The 26394-nt window shown below is 41.0% G+C and overlaps 2 protein-coding genes across 3 annotated transcripts in view; one reads left to right on the top strand and one right to left on the bottom strand.

Annotated features, from left to right (window-relative positions):
- MRRF (mitochondrial ribosome recycling factor) overlaps positions 1 to 8405 on the bottom strand; it is a 20173-nt gene extending 11768 nt beyond the window's left edge. The window contains exons 1-4 of one of the 2 annotated variants that reach the window (XM_032767466.2): positions 8242 to 8405; positions 5737 to 5945; positions 4792 to 4947; positions 3407 to 3525 (exon numbers count right to left, since the gene is read on the bottom strand). In XM_032767466.2, coding sequence (XP_032623357.1) covers positions 3407 to 3525; positions 4792 to 4947; positions 5737 to 5920 — 459 coding nt within the window. In that variant the 5' untranslated portion in view covers positions 5921 to 5945; positions 8242 to 8405. Of the gene's footprint in view, positions 1 to 3406; positions 3526 to 4791; positions 4948 to 5736; positions 5946 to 8115 lie in introns of both variants that reach the window. The other variant, XM_032767465.2, reaches the window with a different exon arrangement.
- Positions 8296 to 26394, top strand: RBM18 (RNA binding motif protein 18). Its single transcript, XM_032767467.2, has 6 exons — positions 8296 to 8363; positions 8864 to 8982; positions 16975 to 17101; positions 18678 to 18764; positions 22103 to 22188; positions 24225 to 26394. Exons 1-6 carry the CDS (start codon positions 8361 to 8363, stop codon positions 24382 to 24384), a joined length of 582 nt encoding a protein of 193 aa, XP_032623358.1. The 5' UTR covers positions 8296 to 8360; the 3' UTR covers positions 24385 to 26394.

Raw genomic sequence — 26394 nt, 5'->3', positions numbered from 1 at the left:
TCTCTGCCTTTAAAAATTCCAGTTGAATGTTTTACACTAGAAATTGCATAGTGCCAATTTAGAAAAGTTACTAATTTAACTCGTGCGGCACTACAATCAAGTTGGGTTAAATCCAGACATTAGTCTGTGGCTGAGGAATGCAACCAGTGCTTTTACAACAAGGCTCAGTTGTATTTATTTAAGTGTCTCATAATTTATTATTTACTTATTATAACTCTTTCTCTGGTAGCTGCTGTGTGCCAGCATCATGTGGCAATGCCAACATTCCAGTACTGCTCTGGAATGCCAACATTCCAGTACAGCAAGGTGCCTGTACACAGGACAGCGCTGGAAAGTCGCTTGGCCCAATATAACAGGTATGCTTGGTAAACAGCAAAGTGATCCAAACCTACCCAACAGCTTCCACATCACATATTATTGGAGTAAAGACAAACAGGGTTAATATGTTACCTAAAGAAACTGGGGCTGATGGGGATGAATCCAGTTGTCTTCAACGGTTCAACACCAGAGCTGAATTTGGCACACAGGGCTTAACCATCCATTTAGACCCTGATTCAGCAGAGTACTTCAGCATTTAAGTGTTATGGACTCACTGACCTGTTTGTGGTGTTTTACAGCATCTGTTTGGTATTTGTATTGTCTCAAATGCAAAATAAAGTCAAGTCAAAAGAGCATGAGAGAAAAACACTGAGAATGGACCCAAGCACTCAGGTGCTTGAAGCTAAGCATGTGCTTAAATGCTCTGCTGCATCAGGGCTTTAGACACTATATGTAATAGCCATCTCCCACATTAAAATTCACCTGCAAGAGAACTTCTTGAGGGACCCACTATAATGTTAAAGGGAGCTGCCTGGCCTCATCAGAGCACAGATCCCTGTCTACACAAGTTATTCTCAAATGCACACATCTTTTGCTTCATTTTCTCTCTGTATGATCCATGAAAGACAAATGGCCTCTTTAACAAAAAATATCCCCTTCAAATGCAAGGCTTGGTTACAACCCTCTCTATCCCATGAGATGTGGTGTGGTGTGGAAAGCACATAATCAGTTCTTTTTTAGTACAGCATTTGGAGATCTGATGTTATCGAGGAAGGTTGCAAGAGTGTGGATCATATTCAGAAACAGCAAGCATTAACTGTCCCATTTGAAAGCAACCCGATCAATCCCAAACTGGACTTTTGTTGGGTTCCATTGTTCAGCGATTTCTGATCATAAAATCAAACACCATGGTCATGTTATAGCTAAAATGTCATTTTATCAGACACTTGGGTAGCAAACTTCCATCATGCCCTGTCAATTTATTTCATTCTTTAACATGGGCAATAACAGAAGCCTTGGTTTTTTTTCTAACAGTATTAAATTTTCTTACTGTTCCTCTTCTCCTATTGTTAACTTTAGCTGCAGGCTACACCACTAGATTGTAGTTACAGTATGCACCATTTATCAGTTAAAGCGCTCCCTGAAACTGTGCTGCATTTGCAAGCAAACGAGCATCATGTCAACTTGGGGTAAAACACAACTGCTAGCATTTAAGTGGATTTAAAAGTTAAGAAATGCTAAAGATGTTGAGAACAGAGAAAACCTCTAGTAGATTAGCTCAGCATTTTAAAGCCATAAACATGTGATGTTATAAACCAGTGTCTGGGCTATGGGAAGGAAATGCTCAGTTAAAGCAATATTGTTTAACATATACATTGGCTGAGACAGAGGAAAGGGAAAAATACATTACTCCCACCCCGTTCCAGCAAATGAACTATTCCTGTTAGAAAAACAAAAAAAACTCACAAAACATCTGTTTTTTCTAAACCTTGCACATGACTAAGGCAAACGGGGTTTGGCCCAGGGGGTCCATTTCCACTGTGCTTTTCTCTCACATGCTCTTTTGACATAATGTTTATTTTTTGTTTGATACAATGCAAGCTCCAGACAGATGCTGTAAACAACACATCCAGGTCAATACGTGCATGAAATTATCTAGGCATTACCCCATCCTCCTACATCGAAGCAGTAGCCCCAGGTTATTTCCATCAAACAGATAACATAACAACCTCAGCTAGAGAAGTGTATAGCTGGCGTTCAAGAGTTAAGTGGTACCTGGTTTGGGGAATAACTAGATTTGGGGGGATAATACAGAGAACAATATTCCATTTCTAGGCATTTGGTTCAAAGCCATTCTCACTTCCTTGCTGCAGAAGGGCTGAGTCCCACAATGACTTATTCAAACTTTCCCACCTGTAAACTTTAGGAGTTCAGCTCTAGTTGGGACCTAGATCTGAACAGCTCACAAGATTGGACCCATAGTACTTGAAAGTGATCATGCATTGGATATGTTTTAAGAAGCCCTGTGGCATCAAGTGCCTTGTAACGACCTCCTTGGAGACGTTGCTGGCTTAATTAATTGGGAGAAACTTTGAAAAATAAAGATGGATAAATGTTGGCAAACATCCAGTTCTAAAGCTGGGGCAATGGCTGACCCTGTGCCCGCTCATACTAACTAGGATCTATAGAGCCCAATGAGACACTTTACAGTCACTTTTCTGAGCAAAAGCCCTCTCTGTGGGACTGATAATGGTGGAAATTAAATGCCAAACTTTGCTCCACTATGAGAGTGGCACAATCTATTCAGAAGTGGATATGCTACTTTTGCCACAGACTTTCAGAGGCTGCCATCGACACAAGTGAAAGACAAATAACTTTCATGGGTGTTTCAGTCCTCTACCACCATGTAATGGTTTCATGATATAGACTAGCCTTCAGCAGGAGCTGGCTGGCATAAATAGCAGGACAGATCTAGTATTCTTCCTGTATGCATAATTCCTCAGTCAATGGGAGGTTTGTATGTGTGCAAAGAGTGCTGTATGTGAAACAGATACTGGAGAGGGAAAGACCTTTTAGGCAATGGCAAAGCAGAATTTTCCTCTATATTATATTATCTCTAGCTTTATTCAGGCCAGTTTTAAATGACTCAGGTGATAGGAGACTATTCCACAAGGCTAAAATAGAGCTCTCAGGATTTTTTCCCCTGATACTGTGCCAAATTCAATCTAAGCATCATGTAGCAATGACAACATTCCATTGCTGCTTCAAAGGTGAGGTACTCTAAACACAGGACAGCACAGGAAAGTCAACACATACATTCAGTAGTGAAACATTTAGTTCAGTTACTGTCAGATAAGGAAGTGACGCTGATGCAGAATGAAGTCAATAAGAATTGTGCTAATTCTACTGGGGTGGAATTTGCCCCATTCAGTCGAAATTTTCCTTTGCTCAGTTTCATCCTATTATTCCTACAGTAATTATACTCCTTTTGATTTTGAAAGGAGATAAAAAGCTTATGCCTCTGAGCTGCTCAGTCCCCTTTTCCTTCCATTTGGATCTTCATATCTCTTCAGTCATGTCCACGTACCTCTGGAAAACTAGCCATATTTACTATAATGAGCTGAGGAGATTTCAGCGAGATTTGTCCAAGCTGGTTTAATGGAAACTTTCCATCTTTTGTTGTCACAGTTATATGATCAAGAGCGCCTTAAAAATAAACCAAAATAACAATAGCATGTCAATATTACACAGCACTTTTATGTTTAAAAAAAACTGAACAGCACTGCAATTACAATATGCATTCATACTCCTACTTCTGTGTATTATGCACACAGACATTAGAAGAAAAGACAATATATTTTTAAAATAGGTCTGTTCTTCCCTTGCAGAACAAGCAGTCCTATTTGTATTTATACATCCTTGCAATCCAAACTTCATTGGATTACGCTAGTGCATGAAAACCAGAAAGTGAAACTCACTAGTTCATTTTCATTGCCAGAATGAAAAAGGTAAACAATGAACATAAATAGTAAAGTGGAAATTATGTATTTAAAATTCTTGCAATATAAATGATCTAAGCTCTTATAACACATGGAGATTTATATGATTTTTAAGCTGGTGGTGTTCCTCTATGCCCCCAGATTCTTTACTAAGTCCCCACAGGAGGTGCAGTTCACTGTCTAATTTAAAAGTATTTTATTTCACTCTAAGATCCCCTTAATCTGCTTTGTAATTTCTGCTGCAAAATGTTAACAGGCCAGAAAGCACAAGGGAGACAGGGCACTTTATCAGTATGATTTAAAACAAAAAACAAAACCTGAGGTTAAAATAAATAGTTAAGCAATTGAGCTGCACGTTCTAACTCCATTAGAGACTGAGTTAGGGGTAGTTAATGATCCATATTTGGCCATTGTTTAATGTTAAGTTTTCTCCCTGAAACTGGATACATGTTACAAATGTGTGTATTCAGTGTGCTAGAGTAACTGTAGCTTGGTCAAATATATTCACGTTTCTTTATGAACACAAAATTCACTAAGTGAATAGGGTTTGTAATGGTCACTAACCACAAATATGCATTGCAGAAGAAGTCTGCATATGCCAGACACCAGCCTGATGGCAATTTCCAAAAGGCTAATTTAATGGCAATTGGATTTTTCCTGCCCTACTGCACCATTAGCTGACAACTTGCTTCTTCATCACATCTGCAAACAGTTCAGTTAGACATTTTTGACATCGCCCACTTACAAAAGCCATTTTCAGGAAGTTATTAACAAAAATGGATTCTTCCTGGTCAAGCTCAGGGTGAAAAAAGACTTTAGTTGGGGATCTCAAGGTTGCAGTAATTGGGTGCCCAGTGAGTAACTCAATAAAAAGAAAATCAATTTGCAGAAAATGAAAGACACAGGTCTGGGCTGGAAAGGCTCAGCGGATTTATTTATAGACAGTTAAGAATTATACAAGCAAGTTACTGACCTGGTGAGGTTCTTATAGTGAGATTTTTCCCAAATTCTTCCTTAAGGGCTTCCACCACTGCCTGCATTTCGCCATTTACCTCCCCTAGACTGATAATATCTTCAACTACGGCAGCATTGATATTCACTCTGGCTTGGGGCTGCACTTTCCCCTTAGCTGAAAATTGAACACACAATTAATTTCTGTACCACTGACAATACCATGGTCTTTTACTGAGTAATCACATTAGAAAAATATCAGAGCAGTAGCCGTGTTAGTATGGATCTGTAAAAGCAGCAAAGAGACCTGTGGCACCTTATAGACTAACAGACGTATTGGAGCATGAGCTTTCGTGGGTGAATACCCACTTCGTGGGATGCATATAGTTGATTTCCACTACATGCATCTGACAAAGTGGGTATTCACCCACAAAAGCTCATGTTCCAATATGTCTGTTAGTCTATAAGATGCCACAAGACTCTTTGCTGCTTTCACATTAGAAAAGAAAAAGGTGCCATTGCAACTACTTTCAGATTAGTAACTGGTGTTTAGCATAAATTGAAATATATTTTTAAGATGGTAAATGATGAGCCTGTGATCCAAAATGTATTTGCACATCATGCTTCATGTGTTTTGTACCACTAATTCCAATGTGGAACATAAAGATTGCTAATTAATTACCTGATCCTGCAAAGATCTCTACAGGTGTGAACTCTTGCAGGATTCCTCTCAGGATCAGGGATTAATGGCCTTACTTATGCAAATAGTCCCCTTGCCAGCAACAAGAGTGCTAAGTGACCATTTTAAAATTAAATTTCAGCTGCGCAAGGACTAAAAATATTACAGAGTTTTGAAGAAAATAAAATGTTCTGGTCACCAAAATAAAGGTACTTCCCAGAGAAAAAGAGGTGGAAGAGGATACATAATTAGAAGTTGCAAATTCTAGTGAAGAGGCTTCTTTCTTACCTTTGGCTTTCTTGGTAGCTAGATGTCTGGTCAGCATTGTCTGGTGGACCACACACTGCCTGCAGCCATTTAGCATCAGGGCTGTATGCCTCAAAGGTACTTGTAGGGGTGGCCTTACTAGTCCCGAGGAAGAATTATGAAGCAGGGGAGGTAGCTGACGGAGATACCTTAATGCCATGGCCATGGCACACAACTACTCTTTCATTCACCTGGCAAAGGGAAAAATAGGTGATACAAGAACAATCTTCTACAATCATCATGTGCAAATGGTTTCAAGTTTAGTATCAAACTGTCAGTCCACGATAAAGATCAGAGGACAACAGGCCTGCTTTGGTCCTAATAAATCAAGTCGGTTTTGCTGCTGATTTCCATGGCAGGATGACTGGATCCAATATACTCGGATAGCATTAATACTGACATCTGCCAGGGAGGTGTGGAGGCTGCATTAAGAAGGAAACTCTAAACACAGGTATGAAACCACATTTTTGACAAGATGCTCTATTTATATGTCAGTTTAATACAGATTTAATCACAAAATTCAGGGGCACAAAATTTGAGACTAGAATCCCTCAGTCTCCTTCCTGTTTTTAAAATAATGACTATTTATGATTTGTATGGCAGTAGCACTTAGGCCAGGACCCTATTGTGCTAGGCACTGTCTAAAGAGAACAAGACCCTGCCCCAAAGAGTTTACAATCTAAATATAAGACCAGACAACAGGTGGATATAGACAGATGGTGGAGCAAAGAAACAATATTGTTCAACATGACAGGCAGTGGTATCTTATTCACCCCATTGCTACACACAGGAATCATTTCACCCACCACTGAAATGCAACCGCCTCTGAGATGCTCAGATAACATAGGCCTTATAAGCTGCCTCCTTAGCCTTTTAAAAATCCTTAATTAAACCCTACCTCTGCTGTGAAGTGTACAGATCATGACCATCTGGCACTGCTTAAGCCAAATGGCAAGCATTAAACTGCTTTTGTTACCTCATCCTCCCACTCACCCACACCCCTTATATTAGGCAGGTTTAAAACAAACAAAAGGAAGTACTTCTTCACATAACACACAGCCAACTTGTGGAACTCCTTACCTGAGGAGGTTGTGAAGGCTAGGACTATAACAGCGTTTAAAAGAGAATTAGATAAATCATGGAGGGTAGGTCCATCAATGGCTATTACCCACGCTGGTCAGTGACACAAAGCCATGCTCAGGGCAACACTAAACCTCTGACTGCTGGAAACTGGGAGTGGATCACTCTATAATTGCCCTGTTCTGTATACTCTCCCTGAAGCTCTGGCACTGGCCACTGTCAGAGACAGGATACTGGGCTACCTGGACCATTGGTCTGACCCACTATGGCTGTTTTTATGTTTCTTTTGTCTGTTTTGTCCAACTTCTGCATTCTTTGTGACATTTGGATTCTAAGTTCTCTGGGAGCAGGACTGTTTTCTCTGTTACTTGTTGTCTTGTCTTTATAGCACACAATACAACAGGAATCATTTGTCTGAGCTTCCAAAATGCTCCCACAAAACAAGTGAATAATAATACACTACTGCCAACTCCATGGATTTGAATATTATGAGATTAAGTTAATTTTTTAAATAAATAATAAATGTCGGGGGGTTCTTATTTGCTGCCTTGCTTTTGAACCTCTAGGGTACAGATAGGTCACATTTTCAAGCATTTGTCTGCAACCAGGAGGGCCATGAAGATTTTACAAAAAATTAAGTGACAGTTGGGATTCTCCTGTATTCACATGAATCCAGCAGCTGAGACTTATGTAAAAATAACAGCTATTGCAAGACCGAACAAATTGTGAGAACTGGCAACATTGAAGACGGAAAGACAGAGTAGAATGTGCTGGGAGGTTGGTAACGACCCAGCAGCGCTGCCCTGCAGTTTGGGACAGGAAGTCAGGAATACCACACCCAGGTAAAAACAGCCATAGGAGATTAGGGAGCCAGAAGATAGTGTCCTGTTTTGGGCTCTGGGGAGGAGTTCACACAGTGATATCGACGCCATGGGTCTTTACCAGCTACAGGCTGCCAGGGGCTGGGTTTTACAATCATCACCCTAGGCACCTCAAGCACAGACTCCCCCACCTCCATGACCCTCACACGCCCTTATGAAGCCCTATGTCAGAAACCTAGACCAAGAGGGCACCAGGCCACAGGGACCTCCTCTGCCCCAAGCCCCGCCCCTCCCACTAGAGCTCTGCCCCATGATGCGAGCCCCGCCCCTAGCCCCACCCTCTACTCCGGAGCTCTGCCCCGGAGCTCCACCCACTGCTCCAGAGCCCCGCCCCCAGGTGCCCTGCGCTCACGCTGCCAACACAGTCCCGTCCCCAAGATCGCTCGGCCCCGCCCCAGACCTTAAGCCCCGCCCACTGCTCTGGTTGCCGTTGCTCGGTCTCCCGGTTCCCGTAGTTGCCCCGCGCTCCCGCTCGCCGCTCAGCCCCGCGAAGGGGCGCCCCGCACGCTGCGCGAACGTCACCCACCTGCGACACGTCCTTGCGTCAGACGTTTGCGTGGCGTGTCACTACACTAGGGAAGGGGGCGGGGCCTACAGGAGTGGAGGCCGCCGCCACTGGCTGCGCCGGTCCGGAGTGTCGGACCCATGGTAAGTGCGGCCCGACCCAGCCTCTCCTCTCAGCCCCGCCCCTCCCCCGTGACCCCGGCCCGGCCCGACCCGGCCTCTCCTCTCAGCCCCGCCCCTCCCCCGTGACCCCGGCCCGGCCCCTCCTCTCAGCCCCGCCCCTTCCCCGTGACCCCGGCCCGACCTCTCCTGCCTGTGTCACCCCCGGCCTCGCCTCGCCTGCCCCCTGCTGCCGCCCCCAGCCTAGCCTTGCTCTGTACCCTCCCCCCGCGTCCCTGTACGAGTCCGGGTCTGTCTCTGGTCCTGGGGTTGTCACTGTCCCCTGCCCAGGGCCCCTTTCTCGCCAGACCCCTCCCCCCCGGTTTCTGTACTTCCCCTTCAGTAAACAGTCCCCGCCACGTGTCCTGTGTCACTGACCCCCCTCCCCTGGCCCAGGGGACGGTCGGAGGGAAGCGGCGGCTCTGCCCCCCAGGCTGTCTCTCAGCAGCCGCTGAATGTTTCAGTATCTCATTTCTCATGTGCAGAGATTGATGGCGGCGGAAATCAAAACCCTGCCTTTGGAGAACGCGTCCATCCTCTCTGAGGGCTCTCTGCAGGAGGGCCATCGGCTGTGGATTGGGAACTTGGATCCGAAGATAACGGAGTAAGTCTGAGCTACTTCCACAAATCACAGCCCTGATAACCTGGGGGCATTTCAAGTCTTAATGTGTTGACTTTTGGAGTTCTTGGCCCTGACTGCTGCTCCTCCTCAGCACCTGTTCCTCTGCTATTCATTAAAATCAGCAGCATTCAGTAATGTATGGCAGATTAATTATTTCTGGAGATATCTGGAATATTTAGGAGCTGTTAATCCTTAAGAGCCTTGTGTGGTACCTTGGCAAAGAGTTGTGGATAAAGAGGTTAATATACTGTGCTTAAAACATTGCCTGTTTCCTGACTCTTGATTCTTTCCTCTATTCCCACCGTATTGGTAAAAGTTAGATTAGAAGTTTCCAGCTGCTGCTGCTCCTGCAGACTTGCTTAAGGATACTTTAAAAAACAGCTCTAAAGCACCTAACATATGAAATCAGACTTTTCTTGCCATCAGAGTTTGGCAGTTTTTTATACTTTGCCCAGTCCTAATTTAATTGCCTCCAAACAAGTGCTCATTTTGCTTCCCTTGGGATGCGGTAAACCAAGAGTGCTGGGTAGTATCTAGTGACTAATGCAAATCAGAGACAGACCATCCAGTGAAAGGGCTGCCTGGTATTGATCTGACTCCCAATTGTTTTTACCCAGCACTACCCACCGTATACTGAAGTGTTAAAATTAGTCCCAAGTGACATTGAAATAAGTAACTGTGATATCTGAAAACAACATTGAAGATTTACAAATGTACAGTGGATGAGTCATCCTGGCCCTTTTATGAGAGAGGAGGATACTAAAGAGTTGACATTTGACATCCCATCAAGATGGTATCTTAAATAGTGTAATAGCCCCCTTTTCTGTCTTATGATTTGATAACATAAGTGATCTAGAAGATAATATTAATGAATTAAAGCAATGGTTTTCAACCTTTTTTATTTGCAGACCCCTAAAAAGTTTCAAGTGAAGATGTGGTCCCCCTTTGGAAATCATAGACATGATCTGCAGACCCCAGGTTGAAAACCATTGAGTTAGAGCAACAATGTGCGTAGCCTGAATTGCTGACTTGTTTTCATTTGGATCGCACTGGATGCCAGGATAGTACTTGGGTACCACCGTGATTCAGTACCTCCTAGAGAGAGGTGTGAAATAGTAAAAAAGGACACCAGAGATGGAGAGCAGATATAGAGTACAGCTCCTGCTGCACAGTTGTGTTGTGAGAATTCATGTAGCTACACTGCTAGTGCATTTGATGTGAAGTTTCCCAGAGCCACTTCAAGATGGGAAATCTGGAGATGAAAAGGATTCTTTTCATTTTTCTAAAAATGTGTTCAGGAACTTTAGACTTGTTGGGACACTTTGCAGGAGGATCCATGTGGTTATTTTGCTATCTTGTCCTTCTCAGCAGTATGTGGACTAAACAGGGAATTAACTAACGTAGTAACTGAACAGCTGCTTTACAGAATATAACATGACTCTAATCTCTTAAGATTTTCTGTCTATAATAAATGTGTAAGCATCACATTTCTCTGGCCTTGGAATGATTAAATGCAAATTAAATGTTGTGGTAACAAATCTGAACATTTGAAGTGTACAGTTAAAATCTCAGGGAGGTAGGTGGATTGCTGTAAAAATATTAGACGCTAGTTGCCTGGTACACTAAAAATCTTTTAGGAGTTTTTATAGAACAATCGAGGGTTTAAACACTTCAGGAAAATAGGGTTTTTTTCCTAGACTATTTTGTGTGTCTCAGTCATGGAACCAATATTTGTTCTGCTCCTTATGTTTTTGCAAGTGCTACATTTTTCTTCTAAGTGCAGTTCCTTTTAAGGGAGCAGTGTTCTAATCTTGTCTCTAAGTGGAGTCCATCATTAATGTAATGTCCTCTTCAGTCATTCAGCTCTGGGCTACTGCCACCTCTTTTGCATTATTTACCATTTTTTGCCCCACATTTGTATTTCTTTGTTTTGTCTGCATTCAATAATTGCACAAGATGACATGATTAGAAATGCGGCCCCTTGGAAATATTTGCTTGTGAAGTCCTTGGGGGATGCAGGGTCAGTGTGAGGGAAGGAGTATAATATGCTTGTTAAATAGATTGGCTGTATAACTTCCTCTGGCATTCCTTCCTGCGATGTTCTTACATCTAGTTTTAAGACCTTTTTGTTAGAGCCTCTTACTGTAGATCATCACTTCAGATCCAGCCCAGATCAATAATGGCTGAACATTGTTACCTCTGGCAGTTCTTAGATGACCTGTGTGAAATTAGTTCAGTGTGTGTCAGACCACTTCCTTCTGGTGATCAGATGTTCATTTAAAAAAAAAAAAAAAAAGCACTGTTACTTTTGCATTAATTGGTCCACTTGTTGGTAGTCTCAGCTGAGACAGAGGGCTGAATTCCACTTTCACCCTCAGAGGCAGTCCTTCTGTAACAGAATTGAAACATATTGGTGAGTAGTTGTGGGTGATTCTTGCACAGCTGCTTCTCATTCTGTACCTGTGCTGAGTTTTTTCTCAGCACTAAAATAGTCACTAAAAAAAATCGCACATTATTGGCAGTATCTGTTTTTAAATGAATTGTGTTTATTTAAAGTTTTTTGTAATTCTGGTTTAAGAGCTATGGGTATTCTAGTGTTAGCATAACAAAGGTCTGAGTCACAGTTTTTTGGGAGTATTCTATTTTTACTAACAGTGAAAGAAGAAAAGTACTGTAGTTCCTCCTGTAACCAGGGTACTGTTGCAGTAGGAAACACAGGGAATGCTAGTCTTTTGCTGAGTAATACTGTACAGTTAAAAATCATTTCAGCAGAGGACAAAGTCATTTACAGTTACAGGGCTTAAACAAACTTTGTTTACTTCTCTGCAGCACCCTTTTCACTTTGAACTATCAGTGCTGAGTAAAGAAGCTGAATCTTTCATGTCACTTCTGTAAAAGTTTACATATAAGAAAAGATCTCTTGGCTCCTGCCTTTTCTTGATCACTTCAGAGTCTGACTTGTGCTTTTACTTGCCCTTCATAGGATTCTAGTTGTGCTTACTAATCAGGAGGACAAGTACATGTCAAAACTAAATGTCAGTCCTTGTTTGCAGCTGATCCCTATTTTTTCTGGGAATTGCCTACTGGAATTTGTATGTTGCATCTTTTTATAATTGAGTAAAACCATCTTGATGCCAATAGCTGGTGTTATTCCTTCAAGAACTGCGTTTAAATTTATTTATTTAAATGGAGGTTCCAACACTGAGTTCTTACAATCATGAAGCCCTTTAAAGAGCAACCCATAGCCACAAATTGGGTGCTGTAAAGACAGTAGAAAATGTGCACGTTTGAGCACAAATCTCAGTACAATTATGAATATTAAAAAGTTGTAAATTAATCATAGGGAGTGTTGCTTCCCACAGATTGCTAATCACCAGTATGTGGAGATCAGGAAACTATTGCCCATGCAAAAATGAAGCGCATGGCAGATACCATGGCCATAATTCTATTAGGAGACTCGCACAGAATTTCTCTTTTTTTCATGGTCTGTACTGCATCTTAATTGTGAGATTCCCATGGACATATCCTCTCCCAGTCATGCTTGCACAACCTCTCCTTCATAATATCTCAGTGGCAACTACAGTAATTGTTTACATGGAAAAATAGTATTAGGAAAGTGTCCAATGCAGCATAGCAGCTGGAAAGAGGGTAAACCAGCATCATGTGGTAGAGTGGGTTGAGTGTTCCTAAAGAGAGGTTGATTCTCACTGGTTGGTAACCATTAAATCATGTTGACTTGCAGTTAAATGTAGTCTTTATGCCAAATTTGATTATTCTGTTTGCTAACCAGGAGGATACACTGTAACTATCCACATTTATTTAAGCAGTTATATATTTTCACGTGCATTTATTCAGATTCTGAATTCTCCACAACTTTTGTTAAAAATGGAGAATGACATTTTTTTATTTACTAGAGTATGATTTGTTTACTTATGATTTGTATCAAGCTATATTTGGACGAAAATTGGAATTCAGTTCAAATGAACAAAAAGAGCATTTTAAATTATTTTTTAGTTAAAACTATCTCAGTTTGGTGCATACATAAGAAAAAATTCATCAAGACATGTTTTGTTTTAAAAACTCATGGATTTATTAAGCAAAGGAAGTATCTGTAATTAATGAACTGAACTGATTGTTTCTAGTCACCAAGTCTAGACATTAGAACTAGTAGCTCTCATCCTCTCACCTTATTTTTATTCATAGAATGGAAGACGAAAACCAGCTTTCCTGCTTTTTCAGCTCACGATCAGTTTCTCAACTTTAAATGGCCTAGTCATTGAAGTGAACTAGTAAAATAAACTGAAATTAAACAAATATTCTGCATCTGCAGAAGAGTATACTGCTGTCAAAAGAAAGTTTAGCACTTCAACAAGCTCTGGTTGTAGGTGCTTAGCCAGTGACTTCCAACAGTTCAGTGAGTTGACTTTCTTTAAACTTTGGCAACAAATGTACTGCTTGAACATTATTTTTTTTAAACGATTTTAATAGATTATAGTAAATGTAGGCCTTTAATACAGGCTGTCATAACTTCAACATTAATTTTAAATTAGTTTATTTTTAAAAGAAAAATGTATTTAATTTAAAACAAATCTTATTTTATTAAAAATCCTCTTCTTTTTTTCTCCTCTCCACCCTGTCACGTGACCAGACATCTGTCTGTGACTATCAGCAAGTCCTCTGGAGACCAGCCATTGTTAACAGACCACAGTTTGGGAACTTTTATTCTAGGAGTTAGAGTGAAGTCCTGGGTGTTCAGACATCTGGATTCTGCTCTCTACCACTAACCTGCTGTGATGTGATACTTAATCTTGCTGTGCTTTAGTTTACTCATCAGTAAAATGGGTGTAACAGTTGCCTTCCTCACAGCAGTTGAGGCTTATTGTCTGCAAAGCATTCTGAGGTTATTACTTGAAGAATATTTTGGAAAGGAAAATACTGTATTTACAGTGTTACACTTTGTTACACACTTACACACGTATGACTTCCATTTTCTTAGTGGCCATTGAATGGCTCTGTGTATAAGCTTCTAGAGTATGTTTTTCTCCTTCCTCCACTGTGCAGCTACTTGTCTAAGATTCCAACCTGATGAGTTTTACCTAGAAAACAATGTGTACGTAAGTTGTTGTTACAGACATTTACTGGCTCCCTATGGGGGAAAATTCCCAGTAATAATAGATTTAGCATGTGGCCCGGTACCTTTTCAGTATCCTTGGGATAGCATTGTTCAGAGGAAGCCTTGAGTGTGTTTGAATAGCGCTCAGGGTGCCAGGAGGAAGGCCAAAGGAAAAGGAAATGGGAGAGCTGCTGGTTTGTCTCACATTTACATCAGATGACAGGAAGTGGAAATTGAGGTTGGCTGCAGCAATCTTAGGGGCCACATCTGTGTGACTATCTCAAAGCTCCTTGTAGCCCAAGTGGTTGGTCTAAGAAAGTTTTCAGGCATGGAGTTTTTACAACAGACCACTTTTTTTCAGACTCCATACTTCCTTGGCAGGTCTTCCTTCACTTCTAAATTTCATTTTACTTGTAAACCCCATTGGTTAAACTTTTGATTATTATTAATGATCTAGAAGTATCAATAGCTAAGAGGCATCTACAGAGCCTGCCATTTTTTACTCATACAAGACTGCAATTCTGGTTAGTTCATCCAGAATAGATTTAGCCAGCATGTGTAGAAATTTGGCTAATTGTGGCTTGATGATAAAGGGTGTTTGTGTCAAATGTGACCTAAATATAATCTGCTGGAGATATCTTCCAGATTATTGTATTTTTAGGACAGTTACAAACTACCACTCTGCTGCCAAGAAAGTAAAAATAAATAGTCACTATTTGGATGTGTGGGTTCTCACAAGAAAAACAAACTCTGTTCCCTTTGGCAAGGTAGCTATATAAGTTAGGGGTGTTTTTGTTTCTGAACAAAATATGCTCAGAAACATTGTTTCCTTCTACTTTGAAACAATATTTGGGGAAAGAACAGTTTGGTCAGGGCTCTATTTTCATACTCCTAAAAATAGCTAATAAAACATTACTTAATTACCTGAAAATGGCTTTCAAAAGGCCCTGGAATTTCAAAATGTTTCCTGGGTCTGGAGGACTCAACAAGGAATGGTCTCCATATCTTGAGGAATTTAGCACTTCAGGAGTCCACATCCTAGAAATAGATGTTAAATTATATCTGGATTTGTTGGTTGGATAGCCTTGGATGCAGCAGGAAGGGAGGGAGCGGTGAAGTTTGCCAGCATCTTGTTAATTCCTCCAATTTTGCTTAGACATTTTCAGTATATTTTCTGATGTCTGCTTTATTCATATTCTCCTAAGCCGTGATTGAACGTTTACAGGTCTTTTGGAAGAACATAGTGTGGGAATATCACATCAGTATTTCATCTGCGCAATCAATTAAAATCTGCTTAATCCAGTCTGAAACAACTTCCACATCCACCACTGGCCTGAAGATTTGCTGCACCTTCACCCTCTAACAGTGTTTGTCAAACTTTTTACTGGTGACCCCTTTCACACAGCAAACCTAGAAGTGCGACACCCCCTTATAAATTAAAAACATGTTTTTTTTTGTATTTAACACTATTATAAATGCTGGAGGCAAAGTGGGGCTTGGGGGTGGAGGCTGACCGCTTGCAACCCCCCAGGTAATAACTTTGTGACCCCCAAGGGGTCACAACCTCAGTTTGAGAACCCCTGCTCTAACACCACACATCCTGCATGTCCACTTTGGCCAGTCCTGGAAGCTTACTCAGATTCCTGGAACTTTCTTACCTGTAGTCTGAAAAGATGTTTGAAACGGACTATAATTAGGGGAAATCTCTGTGCGCTCTTGCAATTCATGTGTCTTGCTGAAGCTCCTCGACACGCTGCCAGTTGTGGGTCAACCACTGAATTTGAGTTTGGTCATATGCTGGTTTTTATTTTTTTTATTTTTTACTTACGTTCAAGAATCTCAAAGTGTTTTGCAAACATTAAGTGTGAGGTAGAGAGACAACTATTCTACCCATTTAACATAGTGGGAAATAGGCACAGAGAGGTCAGGTGACTTGCTAATCCTGTACAGCAAGTCACTGTTAGACCTGTCATTGGCTCCCAAGAGGCCTGATTCAGTTCCCTGCTATAACTCTTAGGTAATATTTCCTGTTATGGAGGAAGAAGTCTAGCCAGGTGAAGTGTGGTCCAGTTATTTTCTTCTCAAATCAGCTGCCATCATCCAGAGACTGTGGTGGAAGGAAACAACAAAAGTTCAGAGAACTTGTAGAAACAGCTTTAACTCAACCAACAATATTAGTCCTTATTTTGTGTCTAGTGCACTAGCCTGCAAAGCAAACAAATCAAGTGCAAAATCTTAGCCGTATGTGCAGTTGTGTGGCTGGTTTTTATACTTTGCTTAACAAAACACACAATAGTACAAGATAATGTTAATTCAACATGCCTGTAACCTTCATGTCCATAGTTGAAATTAAACGGTTAGCGCATGTCAGTGATTATATGCCTCAACCAGAAGCATATCACTAGGTCTTACTGGGCTGACATAAAAGCGAAATTTGACCACCTTCTATCTGGTCTTCTGTCACTTCTTAGTCACTTTATGGAGTTTTGTCCTCCAGTATGTTGCTGATTCTCTGATTTTGGTGTCATGCAAATGTGACTGACTCACAACTTAGTCCAGGTTGCAAATCCTTCAGATGGCACTGCTGTGGGTGGATTAAGTTCTAAGGCTTTTGTGCCGTGAGTTGACAAAACAGCCACCGATGACATTGGGTACTTCTGAGATGTGAATATCAGAGGGATGTTGTATACTGGACTGATTGGCAAATATATGGAATGGGTGCATGCTCTTAAGAGAACACATGAGACAGGATTTAAGTCACTGAATTATATGTGGTGACTTCTTCACGCTTTTTAAATTTCCTTGTTGTAACCTCCTGTGCAAGGTTGCCTATAAATGTCTGTTGTGTGTGTTCTTTTCAGATACCATCTCCTCAAACTCCTTCAGAAATTTGGCAAAGTAAAGCAATTTGACTTTCTGTTCCATAAGTCAGGTGCATTGGAGGGGCAGCCCAGAGGATACTGTTTTGTGAATTTTGAAACCAAGCAGGTATGTTGGCTTTTTTCTCTTAACATTTGATCCTTGTGACTGGCTGATTTCCTTTACTGCCTAAATTAACTACACTGACTGAAAGATGAGATGGACACCTCCTTTTTCCCTTCATTATTGTCTTCCAAGTGCCTTGCGATACATAAACTCCTCTGCATACCCACCCCACCCATATGGTGCAGTCCTTAGAAGTAACAGTGATGGTTCCCCCACCGCCTCCCTGGGGCTGTTTTGTTAAAGATTTTTGACACTGACGCTAATGGGGGGCAAGCCATTAGATTTGCTGGATGGCCGTCTAATAGGATACTAAGGCGCTTGTTGAGAACCCATATAAATTCTTAGTTTCAGATTGTGTAGCATACTAAACCTAGGACTACTGCTGCTGTTTCCTCCCTATATTTTACTCTTCCAGCCCGTGATGCTTCAGGAAGACCCAAACCCCCGCCCTCGTACAATTCTCCACCTGTGTAATGCTGTGCATCTCTTGGGAGTAGAGGAAGAAATACTCCCTTCTGATCCCTGTGCGGTTTATCTTACATTATAAAGCATGGGTTGAAATTTGGGTTACCTGTAATATCATAGTCACAAACGTTGGGTGTAGCTGTGAGGAGGTGCACAAGTAAAGTCTGTTTGGTGCAGCCTTCTCCCTTTGTTGCTGTATTGCCAATAAGGAGGTGGGGTAAAGCCACAACATACAGCTCAATATCACTCCCTTGTGGCTCAGGAAGTAACATTGGAGCACTGATGCATGGAAGGGAGGAACTGAGGAAAATAATACTGCAGTGAAGGTTGCTAACAGTAGCGGGATCACTGCATAGAAGCACTTTGGGGCAGCAGAATAAGTGAAAGATGCTGTTGTAATTCTAACTTTCATGCTTTTTAAAGTAATGAGCAAGAAATTAACTCAAAGTTAAAGTAAATAACATGCTAATGACTATCGTCTTCCCCCCTACTTTAATTGAACTTTTTGAAGCTCATTTTTCAGAGGCAGCTACAGACAAATAAGCTGGATTGGAAGAAATAGCAAGATCCAGTAGGGCCTGGTCTGGATCAGCCAGTTAATATTAAGGATTCAGGAAATCTGTGATTGTATTGTGTGGTCTGTGGCTGACCTTCATATTCTATCTCTTTGTCTCATTCTCAGATCTTTCTAATACTGGTTATTGAACAGAGTCCAGGTATAAAGTCAATAGTTTTGGCAAGCAATACTGAGAGAAATACAAATAGTGAATTGCAGGTGTTTCCCATAGGAAACAGAGCAATTTTAAACCTCCTTGAAACACTGTTCCAATGTTCCTTACATCAGGTTCATTGGACGTTTCTGTGATGCTTTTATTTTGATTTGAATAAAGAAGTTTTCCTTGTGAGTAATCTCTGAAATGGTTTATGAGGGCATTGTAGCTTGCATGGGTGTTTGGGATTCCCAGAAACACTAACTGAACAGTAGCATAGATTGTTTGTATGGTGTTAGTCAGCCATCTCTGTAAATCAGTCTTGTACATGGAAGAAAGGGTCCTTGGACAGACTTTGATAATAAATAAACCAACTTACTTTTCTGAACTGTCTTCTGGTGCAGGAAGCAGAACAAGCAATCCAGTGTCTCAATGGTAAGCTGGCCCTCTCCAAGAAGCTTGTGGTGCGATGGGCACACGCACAAGTAAAGGTAAGCTTTTGACTGCAGACCTCAACAGCCTTATGAGGATGCATAATTTGAAACAAAAATCTTCTCTCTGTGCTAGATCAAAAACAGGGAGAGTTGCATAATTGTCCTTCTCTGTACTCTAACTTTTCACTTCAGCATTCAGAACTTGTGTAAGCTTCTTGTGTGATCTTATTTTCAGCTTTTACTTTGTTCATAACCTGGTATACAAATGTTGCTGCCCATCTTATTCCTTAAATATTTTGACCCTTTAGAAATTGTGTACTGAATTTTCTCTGCAGACTGCTTGTCTTTTGTCATAATCAGTTGTACCTGCTAAATATTAAGGATCAGATTTTTATCAATTGTATTGATATAATCCCAGTCAAATTTAGGAACATGGGAACTGGCACTCAGGAATACGCCAGTGATCCATCAAAGCCAGCGTCCTGTCTACAATTCTGACCAGGTACTTTAGAAGAAGGTCTTAGAATCTCCATAATAACTTACCCAGAAGAGATCAGCTAGTGGTGGTTTTATGTCCTGAAGCTGAGAATATAGGTCACTTCTTCCTCCAGTACTGTTTTTTGTACAGGGTATGTTATTGATTCTGCATTTCCTAGTTTTTCTGTTCTGCTTCCTAAAGCACTGCAGGTGATAGATTCTTTTACTTCTGATTTATAAAGCGACACATTTCTTATTAAAAACAAATCACCTTTATCTTTCATTTTGACACATGTTGGTTTTGCAGCAAAGTTTGATCTGTGCTGATAAATGCAAAGTAATGCACACTGGAAAATGTAATCCCTACTATATGTACAAAATGATGGGATCTAAACTAGCAAGCGATCTTGAAGGAGCTCACTCAAGAAAGAGATCTTGGAGTCATAGCTGATCTCTGAAAACATCTGCTCAATGTGCAGCAGCAGTCAAAAAAGCTAACCATGTTAGGAACCATTCTGTGGATGCTCCAGGGCTGGAGCACCCCTGGAAAAAAAATAGTGGGTGCTCAGCACCCACCAGCCACCCTGCAGATCAACTCCTCCCCCCACCAGCCCTCCTGCTGGCGGCCCCGCTGATCAGCTCCTCTCCCTCCCTCCCAGCACCTCCTGCCTGCCACTGATCAGCTGTTCAGCAGCATTCAGAAAGCACTGGGTAGAGGGGGAGAAGTGGCAGAAAGAGATGGGAGGAGGGGCAGAACAGGGCAGAGAGCAAGTGGGAATTTGGGGGAGGGCCTGGGGCAGAATGGGGGTCAAGCATCCCCCAGGAATTGGGGAAGTCAGCGCCTCTGTACAAGAAGATGGTAAATGCCACTATATAAATCCATGGTATGCCCACACCTTGAATACTGGATGCAGTTCTGGTTGCTCCATCTCAAAAAAAGATGTATTTAGAATTGGAAAGGGTACAGAAAAGGACAACAAAAATGATGAAGGGTATGAGGAGAGATTAAAAAGACTGGGACTTTTCAGCTTGGAAAAGAGATGACTAAAGGGGGATATGATAGATGTCTATTAAAATCACGAGTGGTCTGGGGAAAGTGAATCAAGAAGTGTTATTTACCCCTTCACATAACACCAGAACCAGGGGTTACTCAATTAAATTAATACTGGTTAAAACAAACCGAAGGAAGTACTTCACATAACGCGCAACCAACCTGTGGAACTCTTTGTTAGGGGATGTTGTGAAGGCCAAAAGCATAACTGAGTTCAAAAATGAATTAGATAAGTTCATGAAGGATAGGTCCATCAATGGCTATTAGCCAAGATGGCCAGGGATGTAACCCCATGTTTTGGGTGTCTCTAGCCCAGTAGTTCTCAACCTATTTACCAGATCCAATACTACCTTTATGGTCCTGAGGATGTCACATGGGCCGCAGCTCTGGACTGATTGGGCCGCAAGTGGCCCGCAGAATGAGAACCATGGCCTAGCCTCTGACTGCCAGAAGCTGGGAGTGGATGACAAGGGATGGATCTCTCAATAATTTCCATGTTCTGTTCATTCCCTCTGAAGCACCTGGCATTGGCCGCTGTCAGAAGACATGAAAAATGGTCAGACCATAAAAGGAATTTGTCAGTACAGCAAATGTTTGCTTGGAGAGGAATTCTGCAGAAAAACCTAGTGCACAAGCAGTGTGGGAGTATCACAAATAATGTGTAAAATACCTTAGTTCAGTTTGCAACAGCATTTGCAATTCTCTGAATGAAAAGATTTAACTGCAGGAGGCTTTTACCTATTGTGACAAGTGTTTATTTTAGGCAATACCAGCACCACGCTACATAGTTTTAAGATGAACAGCCAAGGCTTTAAAAAGAAAAAAACCTTACTAGATGCTGTTGTTTTGAGCAGTTCTACAGAAAAACAAACCTGAATTTGTGCCAAGCGAAACACGGAAGGAGAACACACTGAAAATATTTCAGGAGGCCCGTTGCTGTCAGAAAAGAGAGGCTCACAAACTGCCTTCTTGCTGAAGGGGGCTGGTTCTGAACTGTTGTTGAATGTGTTACTTTTCTGCAGCGGAATTCCATATGACTGCATTTGTACAGGAAACAAGTACTCTGTGTTCCCTTCTGGTTCTACGCTGTGCTTCTACAAAGGTCATATCTATTAGTACCCTATGGTGGGCTTACCTTGGACCAGGGGTTCCCAAAATTGGTTCAGGCTAAGCCCCTGGCGGGCTGCAAGACTCTTTGTTTACCTGAGTGTCCGCAGGTACGGCCGCTCGCAGCTCCCAGGGCTGCAGTTCACCGTTCTTGGCCAATGGGAGCTCCAGGAAGCGGTGGCCTGGTCTGCGCCACTTCCCACAGCTCCCGTTGGCTGGGAACAGTGAACCATGGCCACTGGGAGCTGCAAACAGCTGTACCTGCAGATGCTCAGGTAAACAAAGGATTTCGCAGCCCGCCAGGGGCTTACCCTGAACAAGCCACAAACCAAGTTTGGGAACCCCTGCTTTGGGCCAATGGCTCTATTTGTTACATGCCGTACTTCGAATATTTCCCCACCATCACACACCGTGCTCATAAGAAGCAACTCTAAGCATGTTACATGGTGGTAGGATAAGCCTTAATGATCCAAAATCAAGTGCCCATGCCCAGCCATCCTAGCTATATGTGAACACCAAACAGAAGCATTTTCAAATAAAACAAATACATTCATTAGGACCATTACATTTTACTGTGTGGCTTAACCTAAAGGCTTTTTGGTAAAAATTGTACAGACTCTTGCTTGCCAGCAGAATATAAAGTGAGATTAATCCAGACTGGAGGTGTGTCCATTGGCAAACCTGGTGTTTCTGAGCCTTTGTCTTCAATTCAAGTTCACTTAGCAATATCATTACTAAAAGTCTCTTTTCTCACCCACAGAGATATGATCATAATAAAAATGACAAAATTCTTCCAATCAGTCTTGAACCGTCTTCCAGCACTGAGCCAACCCAGTCTAACCTAAGGTAGGAACCTCCATAATTAAAATATGGCCAAATCAGTCAACCAGGGGCAAAACTCCCAGAAATGGGCCTATAATTGGGTTTTTTTGTTTTTCTGTTTTTGTTTTCTGGATCCTAACTAAAACAGTTACTATAACTACTGTATCTTATTGAATGTGGGTCAGGCTGCAAAATAACTGATCTGATGCAGAGCAATTTTGACACTTAACTTTTCTCTGTATTGATACATGAAACCTCTGATGCACTTAAAAAAAAAAAGTAATGCATCACAGTCACATGACCACACCTGGCTAACAATGCCCACTTTTTTCACATGTATTTCAGTAATAGCCATTTGTCTCTGTCAGTTCCTGGTAGCCACAGTAGGAACACTGTTTGATCAGAGTGTGCACCATGCAATATTCTGAATACTGCAATTTCAGCTGCCCTAGAAACTGTTCCAGCCTCTCTCACTTATGGCTCTAGAAGAACATTCTAGATGAGAAAAACATGTTCCAGTTTCCCTGTCATCTCCAAAATGAAAGTAAAAATTCTGGATTAGAAAAATACTGAACACTTCTCGTTATGATAGAGCCCTGGTCTTGAAGAGAAATCCAGTGAGAGAGACCTGCAGGAGTAGAGGACTGCACATCACATTCAGTGCCAGAAAGTATTGGGAGGGGCTGTTATGGATCTTTGAACTCCCCACCTGTCTCCATTTCTTTCTCAGTATAGAGCTTGTCCTTTTAGACTTGTGCATGTTTTTTGTGATGAGAGTCAGGAAAAAGAGTTAATCCCATTGAACTTCCCTTTGTTACACCAGTGGGAAAACTATACTCCTAGATGCTCCCTTACTTAATTTTGATTTAGCCTGATCTCTTAAGATGTTTCCTTGATGATTTACAAGTTAAACATCTCCAAAGGAATAAACTAGCAGATAACTTTATGCTCTGTTCATCAGATAACAGTTCTGAATGATGGTTGCAAAAGATTGGATCTAAAAGAGCAGATTCAAGAGGAAAGACTCCATATAAAGAAGTGAGAAAAGAGGTCACTCTATAGTCCACTAAGAGAAACCATATAATTGAAACTACTGTTTACCTGTTACACAGGGAAGCTGTGAGATTTAGAATTTTTAAAGCACTTTGTGACCCTTGAATTAAATGTTTTATATAAATGTGTATAATTATTCTGCACTCTATAAATGAAGCATTACATGGGGATTAGGACTGGTATAACTGAATTGCCAGTAAATAAAGAAAACTAGGCTGAACTTTATAGAAATTCGCACTAGTACTAGCCATTTTCTGCTGGTTACTGTCGCTTGGGACTGTTTTCACTGGCTGAACATAGGAGTTGTAGTAAACACCCAGTGCTCTGATTGAGGAGCTGCATTGATGTGAGCTGAAGAAGGGGGTACTGTCCTCACCCTACCTACTAGGAGGGTGCTGGTGATAGAGGGCTCTGGGAATTTGAGATGGGGCAGAGGAGTTGTTTCTTCCTTTGCAAGGAGCTCTGGAAAAACAGTCTCTCCATGTTAATGGCAGCACAGTTGTGCTGGAACCCAGGACTGGAAAATTCCATTGACTCTGAGGTTGAAGTAAGTGCCTGGCTTGCATTTTTCCCTGCAGCTTCCAGTGGCTTTATATGAGGCTGACTCCAGGGTGGTATCACAACTTGCTCAGACCAGTTGTAAAGTAGCATTACTTGCGTGTAGTGAGAAGACTTTAGGCATGCTTTCCTGGTTCAAAGCAAATGAGAACTTCTATTTGCTAGGGGGGATGATCCTTATTTTGTTTGCAGTAGTGCAGGTTAGATCTCCCACCAGCAAAAACATGCAAAGCATTCAAAATGCAATTGTACATCAGTCCTTATGTTGGTAGATTCTTGGTTACCACCTTTACCCCCTTTCTGAAGGTAACATTAGCTACCTTCTAATTACTCCTGACACATCTGAATATTCTGATGCAAGAGATACTGAATTATTTGAAAACATTGTTCAGTCTTTGGTAAAAGACAAACTAGACTTTATCTCTTCCACTTTATTTTCTCCTTTCTAGTGTCAGTGCAAAAATAAAAGCCATTGAAGCCAAGCTGAAAATGATGGCAGAGAATCCAGATGCGGAATATCCAGCACCACCAGCTTATTCCTACTTCAAACCACCTGATAAAAAAAGGACTACTCCTTACTCCAGAACTGCCTGGAAATTTAGAAGATGATGATTATGAATGGATAATGGTACCAAGAAAGACTGTTTTATACACCTCTGAAATCCTCCAGTGCTTTTGTACTTTGTAGATTGTGCTCAGCTGGCACTGTCCTTCCCAATCTCACTGTATATGCTACAGTGTTTTATAACATTTTAAATTTTCTGATAACTCAGTGTATGCACAGAATTGAATGCTGTCCAGAAAAAATAAGATTCCATCCAAAACTTGTGACTAACATTTAGACAATCCATGTTGCTAGTCTGGTTTCATTAGTAAGACCAGAAACATTAGCCAGTTGGCAGATAGAAAAGCAAAACAAAAGAATGTTCCATTTTAATTCTGAGTGTTAAATTTAAGTAAGTACCTTTTATTTTCCTTCAAACATAGGAAGTGTTCCGCTTGGTTTAAATATTTTTTAAGTAGAGGGAAAACACTGAGTTTTGATAAACATTCACTAGTTACCATAAAAAGTCCTTTTCATCTTCCATACAATTAACTTTAAATGGGTTTTTCAGTGTCTTTAGCAAATATACATGCAATATTTTTACACAAGGCAGCAAATCTGTTTTGCACCTCGATTTGTTAAATTAAAGCCAGATCTAACCATGGAACAGCAAAAGGATTTTAAATGTTAATATTTCAGAACAGTTGTAGAAATCCAAGTGTGTGTCTCAGTGCATTGGAATTATTAATTTATTATACATAATTGAATTTTACTCTGTGCTTCTAAAATAGCAACACTTAAAATATGTATCTGGAAATCTCATGTGCAAAATAGTAAAATTTTATGGTGTGAAAATGCTGTTTAAAGTTTTTACAGTAGCATATCTAGCATGCATAAATGTAATCCCCCTAAGAAGTTATTCTCCATAAACCAGATGTGACAGTGTGACACTGTAACGTTGCTGCCCCAGAGATCTGTCAGAAACACTACCTCAGAAATCCACCCAAACTAGGCTAATTCCTTTTTTGATTGGTTAGCAAAGACGCTTGGTTATGACTGTTAGGAAAATGTGAGTGACAGGGATCTGTGGCGTAGCAGTGCTACTGTATTGTAGGGATTATCTTTGCTTTAGAAAGGGTTTAATTTATCTCTAATGAATTGGCATTTCACTTAAAACAGCACACGGCGCATCCTGTTCCCTAAACATTCTCTGCAACGCTGAAAGATCTGAGAAAAGATCCCTAAAACTGAAACGTTTAATTCCTTTATGTGCACAATATAGTGTTGGATATACGTGACAAGTGGGAGTTGTGATGGAGACAGCTTCATGCACTGGTACAGTAGATGTACTTCTATTTTGCCACGGTGTCCAATCTCTCCCTGCAAGTTCTTATAACTATAATATAGTTTTCTGCCTTGCCAGTCAGGCCTGAATGGTTTACACAGACTGATAACCAGTACATTTCCAAACAAGAGATAATTATCTCTAAACTGCCTGGGTTTCTAGACCAAATGTTTCTCATTTTTATGGCAAACTAAGGTTTGTATGCTTAAAACTTCACCTATTTTACAATGCAATTTATAATTACAGTTCTGCATAAAATGTCCTTAAAGCCTCTAAACTATCTATCTAGACCATAGTTTCTCACTTGTATGAGAGATGCACTGTTTTCAAAGCCTGAAATGGTTCATTGTGTAGAAGTAGGTCTTTAGCGATTGTTTGATTTCTAACTTGTTACCTAGGTATCTGAACAAAGTGAGCCTCCTTCTAGGTGTAGCACCCCTATGAATGACAATTCTGTCTGCTAAAAAATTTTGCTGACTGGGTCTTTGTTTTGGGTTTTTACACTTGTGATATGGTCTCACATTTGCAGTCCTCAGAGGATTTAGGCTCATTATTTAAAACAAGTTGGTCAATTCTATTTTTAATATGAATTTAGAAATAGCTACATTTGAATCAGGCATGCTGTTGTGTTTCCTTTCGAAAGCTACTGTAATATTTATTTGTATTTAAAATACGATCATTTGCTGAGGTTCTTGCAGCTCTTTGTGAATAAATAGACGTCTAAATTATG

The sequence above is a fragment of the Chelonoidis abingdonii genome, chromosome 24, assembly GCF_003597395.2.
Source record: "Chelonoidis abingdonii isolate Lonesome George chromosome 24, CheloAbing_2.0, whole genome shotgun sequence".
In the NCBI taxonomy this organism is placed as follows: domain Eukaryota; kingdom Metazoa; phylum Chordata; order Testudines; family Testudinidae; genus Chelonoidis; species Chelonoidis abingdonii.
The sequence above is the reverse complement of the archived record's forward strand: the minus strand, read 5'-3'. Positions and strand labels throughout refer to the sequence as shown.

Bases quoted from the DNA above. Each gene is read 5' to 3' on its own strand.
- RBM18 (XM_032767467.2), top strand. The intron at 17,102-18,677 runs GTATGTTGGCTT...CTTCTGGTGCAG, and splicing joins TGAATTTTGAAACCAAGCAG to GAAGCAGAACAAGCAATCCA. The intron at 22,189-24,224 runs GTAGGAACCTCC...TCTCCTTTCTAG, and splicing joins CCAACCCAGTCTAACCTAAG to TGTCAGTGCAAAAATAAAAG.